Consider the following 13,186-nt stretch of genomic DNA (forward strand, 5'->3'; position numbering starts at 1 on the left):
ATTCCAGTAGTTAAACTCAACAGTATATCATAAAGCATCATGGAGTTGCAGTAACCACTGGCTCCACTTTGGCCTTCACAATGGAAAACACTTCACCTTTCTCTCTTTTCTCCTTTACTATTAAAAACACGAGACCAGCTCGTTGCTTGAGTGTAATCACAGCGAGCCACTTAGGCAAAGTCAGCAAGTTTTTAATATGTTGAAGCAATATAAAGCATTATAAAGTAAAATGTTGGCTGGTGGCAGCTGGTAATGTGAGCAGCATGCATACATGGTAAATATGTTCAGTGTTATGTGCTGTGTTTATGATGAAAATACAAAAGTGGGTCACCTAAAAGTGAAATGTTCCAAATCCAAATTGCATTGGGTCCAAAGTCAAGTTGTTGCATTTGTTTCAGTGAGATGAGATGAGTCATCGTTGTCATTTACTGTAACTTGACCTCATATACTGGATGTAGCTGGACAGCTTTCAGTTGGACGAGTAAGAAAGTTTCCAATGGACTGTTGTGGTTTGTTTCCTGGCTTCAACTACATTGTTGTGGGCTTGTTTCATGGCCATTTTCATTTTGGTGAAAGACCTGTTCATATGTTTCACATCTTGAGTAGTGTCTTATATACATGAGCCATTTGATTTTGCATGAATACAGGTACTGTGGCACAATCACTGACTTGAAATATGACTTGGCTTTTTTTTTGAGGCAGTTGAGCAATCCAGTAAATTTTCTGTAAAATTCTGATCACACGTTCAAATCGTCAGTAGTAAGTGATAGTTGGGATCTTTAGAGGGGCTTATCCACAGTCAGTGTATTACATACAGATGCTGGTGGCACGTTCAAGTTCAATAAAGTAGGCCCGAGTATAACACCAAAGCTAAGCAATGTACTGCTGTGGACAAGGGGCTGCAGCAAAACATATTTTAGCCGGTTTATTGGAGGTTCCCAGCAACAGCTGGAAGAAGATCAGAGTGCAACCTTTGTCAGTTACACCCCAAAGATATGGAACACACCACCTATAGATATCAGGGAAGTTAGCCCGATAAATATTTTTAAAAGAAAGCTAAAAACGTATCTGTTCAATTTAGCCTTTAACTAGCTCCGACTTTCCTAATACAGGTCTGAAACTCGTTCTTTTTACACTTCATGCTGCTGCAACTCTTTTAAAATCTTACTTGTCTGATTTATAGTTTTACAATTCTATGATTTTATGACGTCATGATTCATTATATCTTATGAAAGATGGAAAGATGAAGACGAGACTGAGATGAGTTCTATTTGATCCACAGTGCCACAACTGGGTGGTCGTAGATTCTGGGGCAGCTGTGGGCTGTACCCGGCACAGATAAAACCCGCAGTGAGGTTAACTCATGAAGGGCCATTCGGTTTATCAATGTCTGTTGGTGAGTCTGTGCCCACTGGGAATTACAGGCTCTGATTGTTAGTGATGTCAGAAGGCCAAAAGGTGACACAAGAACAAATACTATATGAGATCTTGACTGATAGGATCTCAAATCACCACCACTTTTAAATGAAAATTGTAGAATCACTTAATCCATGTTTTAAACTGTTTTTAAATGTCCTTTTATATTGAATTGCCTTGTCTGTTTTATGTCCATTATGTCTATTGTCATGTGTTCACTCAGTGCTTATACTGCCCTTATTGTAAAGCATTCTGTACTGCATTTCTTGTATGAAAGGTGCTATATAAATAAAATGTATTTATTATTATAATTAATTATTATTTGGCAACTTAAAATAGTCCCATCTCAAAATAATCAATAGCAGTTTAAATGTATATACTGAGAGTATTTTCACCTTGCCACAGCAGCGCTTTCTGATGCGAAGCTGTTATCTGCTCCAGTTCCCCAATCTACACTCTTGTCGAAGCCACTAGACTCCATTGACAAAATCAATAATTTTAGCTTGCTGAACACAGAGGCTGCTGGTCTGATGCTGCCTGCATCAGTTAGTTATTTGTGTTACTGTGTGAGTTTGGTGAATCAGCACTAAACCTTTTAAACGTCAAAGTCCCACAGAAACAAAACCAAATCAACCGATGAGGCAACGGTAGACCAGCAGCTCAATAATATTAAATCAAATTTCTCCATGGAGTCTGGCTTTGAAGGGAGTGAAATGACAGCCTCAGTTCCCTGATTTTCTCAGGTGGCTAAAATATGCTTTGCTGCTGACCCCATCCGCAGCAGTACATTGCTCAACTCCCGTGGCAGTACCCCTGCCTGCTTCTCCAAACTGGGGGCATGTTGACCGACATCTACTATAATACACCAACTATGAATAAGTATCTCATACAACCCCACGTCAGAGGATCCAAACTCAATCTGCTTCTGAAAGTGGTCTAATGGTGGCTTGGGGTCTAAGATCTTTTATGTATAATGTCTTCTTTTCCATTTTCCTACATTTCCTCTCTTACTCCCAACTGTATGTCATCATTTAAAACCAAAATTGGCCCAAATATTAACTATCAAAACACTGTTTAGAAATGCACCAGAGAGCACCTACTCTTAAAAATGTCAATGGTGTTCCAAAAATCTATTTCATTTCATTTTTTTTAAACTTGTCCTGCACAATAAAGACCACATGTACATAATGTACTCAATCAACGCTCCACATGAAACGTTACGTAGCCCCTTGTCCTCAAAGTTATGTAGCTGACTGGTGACAGCTGACTAATGATCGGCTAAAGTTTCTGTTGGTTCAGGCCACTGAGTTCATTCATATGAGGAACACAAAAATGTCAGGCCTCAGGTGGTAGAGGTCACAGAGGGGTCGATTATTTAACACAGTAGGCTGCTTGAATGCATCGCAGGGTAGATTTATAGCCATGTTGGGAGAATTTCTTGTTCCAGGAAATAACATGTACCGATCAGGACTACTGTTGAATTCTCCGACTGCCAAGATGCATAAAATAACTCCAAGTCCTTATTTCTCTAACTCTGGCTTACATCACACATGCTCATGTGCACAAGTGTATGCTGGCTGTATGTCTATACACACATAAAAAAAACACTGATGCCTCTTAGTCTTGGAATGTCTTAATTTCCTGTTTCAATAAACACTCTAATCACTGGATACTGTAGCTCCATATTGCGGCGAACAGCTGACTGTGTTTGTGTGTTAGCTAACGTCAACAGTGATGCAACATGTGCTGTTTTATACAGGTTTAATAATAGTGATTTTAGCTCTGCAGTTACAGGAGGTGTGTCTGTGCCTGACCTCAGTAACAGATACACTGTACATGTTGGAGTGACTCTGCTCTACTGTGTTTTACCCAATGTCTTTAATTATGGGTGGTTGGTTTGAAATGATCAACAATATCAATGTGTTTTAATAAAATGATTTCACCATAATGTGCAGGGTTATTTAAATACTTTAAACACTTGTGACTTGTTTGGGAAACAAATAAACATAAAAAAGTAGACACATTATTGACTTATCAACAAGGAGAATACAAGTGTGACATCTACACACTGACCACATGTTGTATAACGGTGGTTACCAACTGGTCCAGCCACAGGATCCAGATTTCTCCTTAGTCATTAGTTCAAGGTCCACACAGTTTAAGATACTCAGCATCATACTGGTGTTTGGCCATGTTGTCGAGCTATTTTGCTGTCTCTTTCAAGTAGCTGTCCGTTAGTCACTCACTCTACAGCAGGAAACAGCGCTTCAAAATGAAACCTTTGAGCCGGAAATTCATTGTACTTCACAATAAAGTCACAAACATGACACATTCACAAGTCACTTTTGGAACGAGACGCACCAGTTGAAAACCACTGTTGTTTATTATGCTGTATATATGTGTCTAGCTGCAGTTGTTTGAGTTTAAAAGTGTACTAATGTTCAAAAAACATCTTTTCTCGCTCAAATTTGGTGACGTGAGGACATTATTTTCCCTGGTTTTGATGCGCCTCTGAGATTTCCATTTTCACAGGAAATTTTTGTATGTTAGAAAATACTCCATTGAAAACTTTACAATCGGTACGTTTACATGACATTAGAGAAAATCTATTTATTGTGTTAGTACGACTAAAACCGTTTACATTTAAAATGCATGTATACATGTTAGTCTGAGTGAAATCCTATCAACGACGAACACACGCAGATAATGTGATTGGGAGACGATATTACTCATGCATGTATACAATCAATCGGACCCATACTGGCCGAGGCGCTCTGGACACGCTCCATAGTGTCCGCCCTGGGCTTTGACACGGAAGTCTAAAGCATTAAATGCGTAACAGAAGATGAAGCCGGTAACAACATGGTGAAATCTACATCCAGAGCCATGCATTTTTGGAGAGACAAAGTGTACAGAGCTGTAAAGATTGCCACCATGGTATTGCCAGGGTTTGCCAGTAGCTAGCCACAGCTAACATGTTTGTCGATTGTTTGGTCTGTGATGTAATAGGTCAACAGGAAAAAGGTCCAATACTAACAAGCTGAAGGTGGGCATATCTCCACCTATCATACATACAGACATACTTTGGTCCATAAATCGATTCCCCTCCAGTGCTTGTATACTGGGACAAGGACAGGAGTCAAAGGGCTAGTCAAGCTATAACTGTAGCTGTGCATGTAAAAGTACTGATTGAGGTCTAGAAAGAGATGTTGCTGTTGAATTCTCGAGGATAGGGAGGAGGCAAAAATCTCAGACACTGTTTGGCTGGTTACTACGATAATATACTGTATATATTGCCATTTGGGTGAACTCAACCTTTAAGTTTATACCAGACAGACATGCAGAGCAGTAAGGCCATCCGGGGCTGTAAGGACACAAATGCTTCAGTAAACACATGGATCCAAATGCACACACGCTTCCAATCACACAGTCCCAGTGGGAAAGATCTATTATTCCTTCTCTAAATCCTGCTGTAATGTAGAGAGACTGGCATGAGTCTGAAAGGTAATCATCCGTTCCTTGCAGTCATTCAGCTGGCTCGGTGATTACACTGGTTTGTTCTGAGCAGCGGAGCTGGAAGAATGGCTTTCATTTGGCTTTTGTATTGTTTGGATCGGCCAGGCTGACGTGTGTGTTTACTTCTGTGAATGTGTGTGTTTGTGTATTCAGAGAAATGGCTGATGACAAGACAATGACATGTGAGAAGGCGAAAATGAAAAGCTGTGAACTCGGCTTAATGACAGCTTCCATATAAATGAACCGAATGAATAGCAATCTCAAGATCGTTTTTCAGTCACTATATCATCTTACATCTCAAATACTGACAGCTTGAGAAACTTTCCCAAGTGGATTAGACCAATGGCTCGTTGTGCTTTCAGATGAGGTCTTTCTGCCTTTATACGAAGCCAAAGCTTGTTAAACAGCTCATCTAACACTGTCATATAGTGTCATACTGTCAGTTTCCATGCTGACTTTTACTGCGAGGGAAAAGACATGTGTGGGTTGCTTTTCTGTCCTTTAGCCCCAGAACATTGTACTGAGCTGCAATGCTCCTGGCAGCAGAAATGACCACTGAAGTAAGACGTAAAACTAATCAGAACTGATGGCAGGATAAAAAAATAAATGTGGAAAATATGGTCATAGTTTAGCCCTCATCGTGCTTTAATGTTTCCTCTATTGGCAGCAGAGATTATTAATAATTCTAGTTAATAGTAGAGTGAGTTTCTCTTGCCTGACTGTGATCTGTTAGCCACAATAAAAACTAGTTTGCTTTTATGTAAAGGTGTCAGGTTAGAACTGAGGCCATGTAGATATGGTGTTGAATGGTGGATTGTACCACAATAACCACCAGCACCATGTTATGGACAAGAATACAAACACATTTGGATACATATGTCAAAAATAACAAGTTTTATTGAGTTTTGTGATGTGCATCATATTTTTTTGCCAACAATTTGTCACTTATATTCCACTGATCGACAGTTGGTGGCGATAAAATGCCAGCGAATGCGGCAATGCACCAGTAAAAGGCAGGAAAGAAGAAGGCAGCTGTGGCGTGATACAGTGCATGGCACAGTCAGGCGTTTTTACGTGGGAATATGAAAGCGTCACGGTTGAGGAAATGTAGTGCCAAAGGAAAGGGCTGTCTGATGGCAAGGTAAAGCAACAAAAATATTCTCAATGCATCACTTAAACCGAGACTTAATTTTTAGTAGGCCTTTTTTTTGGGTGGATAAGACGCGTTTTGCCGAACACCCCCATTCACAGTAATACATTGCTGAGCTTCTGGGGTGCTAGTCCCGTCTGCTTCTGCAAATAGGGACCACTGACTATGGATAAGTACCTCATATAACCCCACTTCAGAGGGTCCGAACTATCTTTTTAAGTCAACCTGGTTCTGAAAGTGGTCTCACGGTGGCCTAGGGGTCTAGGATCTTTTACGTGTCGTGTCCCCTTCTCCATTTCCCTACATGTCCTGTCTGACTCTCAAATGTATGTCATCATTTAAAGCCAAAATTGATCTAAACATAAACTATTAAAAAAAATAAAAATGCACCAGAGAGCAGCTACTCTTAAAAAATGTTAATGTTGTACCAAAAATCTATTTTTTTTTAACTTGGCCTGCACATCTGCGCATCTGAACTATAACTTCAAAAAATATTTATTCAATTCACCAAAAACATGACTGCCACATATACTACTGATGAAATAACTTAAATTAGGAAGTAAAATAATCAAAATATATAACAAAGGATAGGCTGTCTGATGAAAGTGTCTTATGTGAGAGGGGATTATTTAAAATACTTTTTTAATTCACTTGTAAAGCTGAACCAAATTGTTTTACAAGATGAGGAAAAAATAGGGAGTGCTGCACTGTGTTAAGGCTCCATTTAGTTAGTTGTAAAAAATCAGGTGCTCCTCAAGAATGGGGCAAAGAGTCACTTATAGATATGACTGTCCAGCTCACTCAGTTTAAAAGGTCCATGGTACAGGCAGGCAGTCCAAAAATGTATCTGAGGCACTCTGACTGTAGTTAAAAACCCTTTATTATTACATGGATAAACCAACGTTTTTTTAACTAGAGAGTAGAGAGTCTAGAGAGAATCTGAAAACAACATGCTTTGGTTTATCCATGTATTAATAAAGGATTTACAGTCAGAGTGCCTTGGATGCACTTTTGGACTGCAGGTCTGTAATATGGGCTTTACTCCGAGTGAGCTACCCAGTCGTGGAGATACATATTCAGTACGTAAGTATTTGTGGTCATATTCTCAGTCTTAAACATGGCTGAACCAGAGTCATGTGATCTGCTACTTCAGAACGGTTTAAGAACAAATATTACTGATGAACATTTTATATCCAGTGATTCACAAAATAAATGCCACTGACCAGCCATGTAGCAATCTGGCAAAATATGTGTTTGTTTGAGCCAGATCAAGGCACGATACACACGGACATGGTCGCACATGATCAGGATCCTCATTTAGAGCCGGGGAAAAACCCTGAAGGTCACTGTGACCTTTGACTTTTGACCACCAAAATCTAATCAGTTCATCTTAGAGGCAAAGTGGACGTTTCTGACAAATTTGAGGAAATTCCCTTAAGGCTTCACATTCACAAGAACGGGACGTGAGGTTGGATAACCTGAAAACACAACGCCTACAGCCACGTCTGTCGTCGGCACAGAAAGAAGCAGAAAAAATTGTCTTTGCAAACGTGTCTTGAGGAAGGAAATGCATTCGACACATTTGTTAGACCTCAAGAATACACACACTTTGTTTGAGTGTTAAACAGTTAATACAACACAAAAACTCCACAGGGCACCTTTAGGTTTAGTCTGTATTTCTTATTCTAACTCACTATTTACATGTTGTATCATTTAGGGGTAGTTTTCTCAACACTGTACAGTAATTATGTTTATTTGTAATATCAAAATATCACACTTTATTTTCATAGATCTCCAAATAACCCAAACTCACCATACCCAAGTTGTTTTTCTCATTATTATTACTACATTAAACCTGTGAGATACTGATGTGGTAATCATCTATAATCTGCAACTTCATCCCTCCAAAGTACATAAACATAAATAAACACACACACACATGCTTACACTAAACTTTTACTGCATCCCATCTGCCAGCTTCCCTCCACCAGCAAATGACTTCCTGCCCGTGGCTTTAACTTTCTGGGAAATACCTGCTGACTTCTTATTAGCTGCCATCAAACGGCAGAGCCTACAAAAACATCATGTTGCTCATAGGTGCAGATCTGATGACAAGTTTGGGGGGGACACAATCAGTTGTGATTTTTTTTGATTGCCAGCATATTTCACGATTTCATAGAGGCTCATCACCATCACCAAGTCATTCAAAAAGCACTACAAAGAGAATCATATGCTTAGCTTTACTGTTTATTTCTCTTAAACAGTCAGTAGTACATGGAACCAGCCATCACCCTCCTTTTCACTGCTTCGCTGTTAGTTAATGCTACTTCTAGTTTAAGGGTCTCAGGCATGTTATGTCCACTCACATTCTCATCTCTCGCCTCTCACGGATTCCCATTTCTCCTCATCATCTTCCCTTTCTCCCAGTATATAGGACTACTGTATACATTTGTTCAATTTCAATCATTTAAGCCATTTAGAACTGGGGGGGACAATTTGTGTTTTTCAGAATTTGGGGGGAACATGCCCCCCTCCCCCCATCCGAGAGATTTACAGCTACTCATTACACTTTTCTTGATTCACTTCCTCAGACGTCAGTCTATCTCATTTTCACCTTATCTCCTCTCCCTGTCTGCTTTTTCCATATTTCTTCATCATAACACATCTGCCACAAACTGCCCTCCTCTAGCTCCTCTTATATAACTAATAACCACTTCCATGTGACAGAGACCGACAGAGAGATATTGCACGCGCAGATTTAAAGCCTGTCTCCCAAACTCTGTCACATCTTTCTCCTCTGTCGCTCCCCTGAGGCTAAACTGTCACTCGTCGATTTATAGACTCTAATCCATTGTCTCATCACCTAACTGCACACACCATCTTTCGTTGTTTCTTACATTGGGAATAGTGGCAGCCACCGTTGTGTAAGTTTTTAAAGTGCTTCATACATTTGTTTTTAATTTTTGGTCACATTTTTACAGTTTTAAGTCGCCAGTGTGTGAAGTAGACAGACAGAAAACACACACACTAATCTAAATGTGATTTAAGGATGTAGTCACTACTCTAAGTCTGACTCGATCAGGACTAAGTGCTCATCGAAGGGGGGTCGCTGGTCCAAAGTAAACTCATCAGAAGTGAGTCATGATGGCACTGACTGACTGATTACTCTGACCCTTCAAATCACACTGGCAGCTCCTAAGTGAGAGCCGCTCTCTGCTCCGTTTTCCCTGACTCTTCTGGGAAAAGATTATTCCCTTTTAAAGGCATTTTGAGTGAAAACATCCCATGGAGCTCGGCTCTGTGATGGTTTTACCATGACACCCCTGGGAAACACCACTGTGCCCAGGAAAGCTGGTGATGTGATTGGACATGAGAGCCCACTTTACTTCTTCACTGCTCTGTTTAGAGAAGACAGCAAGAGGTAGGAGAGATTCAAGGGAGACCACACCGGACTGCTGTCTGTCAAAGTGAGTAATCTGATGTTAATATATGAGAGAGTATGTGAGGTGGAGAGGGTGAATTTATCATATTCATTCTTCCTGTCTTTTCTTGTGTGTTTCCTCTTTGCCTCACCTTTTAAACACACTTTCTTGGCTATGAATTTATTGATTTTGTTGGTTTAGTTCGCCCAGCAGTGTGTTCATACATAATCATAATCATACCCTGTCATTAACTTTCACCAAGAACTTATTCATCTCCAGAGGACATGATCTTTTGAAGTGTTCACTGATGCCGTGACAAATGTCCATGTCTAATCCCTGTCTGTGTTCTCTTAATGACAACGTTTTACTGCTGCCACGACAACAATCGTAAAAATTAAGCTTAGTGTTAGTTCAGGCAGGACATGAGGTCAAGCTCAGCTCACATCCCAGCTACATCAGCTGATCTCAAACAACCCAATCAACTGATGGAGCAGCTGATTGATGGAGGGGAGTCATCTGATAGATCACATGATTCCTTTCTATGCAACCAATTGGTGAATCTCATTCAGGGCGCCCTATTTAAACTGCTCTGGCCTGCCTACTGTTGCTGCTTCCTCTGCAAGCCACTTTGCAACCCGCCTCCACCCCAGCTCCTCCTTTTCATGCTGTGTCTGACTCAGGGGTCGAGTTAACCGGATATTCTCGGTCATTGACCGGATTTTTACAACAATGACCGGAAAATCTGAAGGCCGTCGGTCATTTTGACCGGTTGCAATTACCACTCCTGCCCACTTGGCAGCGGAGTGCACAGTCAGTGGTTTAAGTGGCTGCCGTTTTCACACTGTCTGCAGAGAAAAAGTCATTCATCTGCTTCATGTAGCGTTGTTGACATAACGCCCTGGACACACCGGACACGGAACTGAAACACGCCGCCCAGCAGCGGAGGCAGTTTTCAGTCAGCGCCCATGTTAACCTACCTGACTGTCCACACAGGCCGCTGAGCAGAGCGGAGCGCCCGCGGAGGCAGCGCTTCAGTTCGGCGTCTGGTCTATTTTTCACGGGAGCCGCGAGCGCTTCTGTCAAGCTGGATCGAGCGGATTGTACCAAACAGGAAGTCGAACACAGAAAAGATGAGAGAATCCGGCCAATTTTCAAAATAAAATAACAACAGCACGCACTGCGTGAGGAGAAAATACCGTGTTTATAATTTAAAATAACACAACAGTGCATAACCGAACACATTTTTCAGTACCCTAATCACTTCATTACAATTTTAATTTTGTGTCACCGAGCCTACAGGCATAACTACATAACGCCCTGGACACAGTGGACGCGTTAGTGCCGTCTGGTGTGTCCAGGGCGAAGCCCAATGGCACGGGTGTGTGGATGTCTGTCCATCTTTTCGTTCATGTCCTTATTAATGCACACTTTATAACTTGCTTGTTGGATTTCTTAAAAACGAACGAATGAAAACTAAATGTCTTTGAATATCTTTATTATCATTTAAAAATGAAAATTAAAATGACAGGTAAAAATAGATTAATGACAAAATGACCGGCGACGAAAAAGTCTAGCGCAACGTCTGGTCTGACTTATCAATGTCATTTCTGTTTATCATTGATGCTGCTCTGTTCTGTTCCTGGGGGGTCTTTGCTGCTGCTCTCCCTGCCTTACCCCCAATTTCCACATACACTGTCAGCGTCGCGCAGTGCAGCAACGTGGATCTGGAGTGACCGACGACGTGTACCCTCGCCTACTGGATGTGTTTCTGGAGCATCACGCAGTGTAGCAGAGCCGCAAGCTCACGTGGGAACTGCGAGATCACGCGATAAAAAGCAATTGATAAATTGTGAGCCCGACCAAAACAATCGTTCATTCAGAAGGAGAAAGAAAGAAAACAAGTTCAACTTGAGATCGCCTTGCTGTTCACATTAACATTACCTCACGATTTTAGAAAAAATGAGAGTTTACAATCTGTAGTCCGTGCATTGTGTTGTATTTTGAAATTTACCAGATGCTATGTGTGTTCCGTTTCTGGTTTGGTGCGATCTGAGCTACATGGCTTGACATGAAATGGAAGCGTAGTCGTTGAAAAATAGACCTGGCATGTATCTCCGACTAAGTGGAGTGCCGTGCAGCTTCTAGGACGCTCCAGAGACGCTGCGCTCCGCTCGCTGTGGAAATGCAGCTATTCACTAGAATAGGAGCGTATTTGCTATGTAGTGCGCTACGCTGCGCGCCGCTGACAGAGTATGTGGAAATTGGAGGTTAGGCTTTCCATGTAGGCGCATGGAAGGGCAGGGAGGTTTGTTCTGCCTGCCTTAGGCTCTCTTTGTAGGCCTAGGAAAAAAGGAGAGGCCCCAGAATAGAGTCATACTGCCAAATATAATACTGCACATGGAAATGAAGTGTTCTTTCTTAGTTATTCTCATACACCCAACTATTGTGTGCGTACTCTAAAGGCCTTTACATTCTCCGCAAGAACAGAGAAATTTGTTCTCTCTCGCAGGGCTGCAGGGCTAGTAGTCTGAGTGGGTGGAAGTTCGCTGCATAGATCAGCCTCTCATTGGGCGGAACGAGCCACCCGCTGAAGTCCCGCCCTACCAACTCCGGTTGTGTAGCAGTTTTCAAGCGCACCGTTGCTGTGGCACCGCCAAGAACGATTGTGATTGGTTGAAAGAAATAAAAAAAGCCGGGGCATTTTTTTCTCCAATCTTAAAGTGAGAGTCAACCCAGCCAGACCTTTCTTTTCTTGAGAAAGGTCTGGTGAGCGAGACTACAGGGCTAGTAATGCAATTTATCTTGCAGCTTGTTCTCGACACATCATCTGGGCAGAACTTTCTTCTTGTGTGGTGACCAAGAACTATTGTGTGATTGGGCAGAAATTTGATGTGGGCGTGGTTAGTGTGGAAAAGCGTGTGTGACATATGCGGCAGTGGGAGGGGCCTATGGGGAATTCCCAGGAGTTCTGCAGTTGAGTTTCTCGTGAAGTATGAAATGTCCTGGCCAGAACGAACTTTGTTCTTATTATTGCCACCTCGAGAAAAAGAACAAATTTTTCTGTTCTTGCGGAGTATGTACAGGGCTTCAGGACTTAATCATAGTCATGTATGATTTGGCCCGTGTTTAAGAGTGTGTGTGTGTGTGTGTGTGTGTGTGTGTGTGTACCTGTGGCCTTCTCAGGGTTGTTACACATGAAGCAGAGCCATCCTCCCTCTTCCTCACTGTAGCCAAACAGATCAAAGAAACGCACCTCCTCCAGCTGAATCTGGAGACTGTCCATGTCCTGAAGACAGACAGAAACAAGACAGAATATTCACTGAATGTCTTGTAACTACACTTCCTTATCAATATTGATACAGAAATTATGCTGACGCATCACAATCGGAAAAGCACAAGTGTAAGTGATAAAATGAATGATGGCTGGATTTCATTTAATGGCTTAAGTTTCAGGGGCCTGTTATTGTGCACTCTGGCTCACTGTCACAGTGTACTGGGACAACTGAATAAAACAGAGCCTTGCTTAATGTTATTAGTAACACCTGTGCTTTTCAACTAAACTCCTATTTGCATGGGACTAGTATTACCTGGGGACCTCATGTGAATTATAGATCACAGCCCTATGCATGTGTTTCAAGCAGTGCAATAGGAAGGAATGATCGAAATCTGTATTTAACTTGAA

General features: G+C 41.5%; 1 protein-coding gene across 4 annotated transcripts in view; it reads right to left on the minus strand.

Annotated features, from left to right (window-relative positions):
- Nucleotides 1-13,186, minus strand: part of veph1 (ventricular zone expressed PH domain-containing 1) — a 124,430-nt gene that overhangs the window by 15,918 nt on the left and 95,326 nt on the right. For all 4 annotated transcript variants that reach the window (XM_049576197.1, XM_049576195.1, XM_049576196.1 and 1 more), the window contains one exon: nt 12,673-12,790. In XM_049576197.1, the coding sequence (XP_049432154.1) occupies nt 12,673-12,790 (118 nt within the window). The remainder of the gene's footprint in view (nt 1-12,672; nt 12,791-13,186) is intronic.

This window comes from Epinephelus fuscoguttatus, linkage group LG5, assembly GCF_011397635.1.
Source record: "Epinephelus fuscoguttatus linkage group LG5, E.fuscoguttatus.final_Chr_v1".
Classification (NCBI taxonomy): domain Eukaryota; kingdom Metazoa; phylum Chordata; class Actinopteri; order Perciformes; family Serranidae; genus Epinephelus; species Epinephelus fuscoguttatus.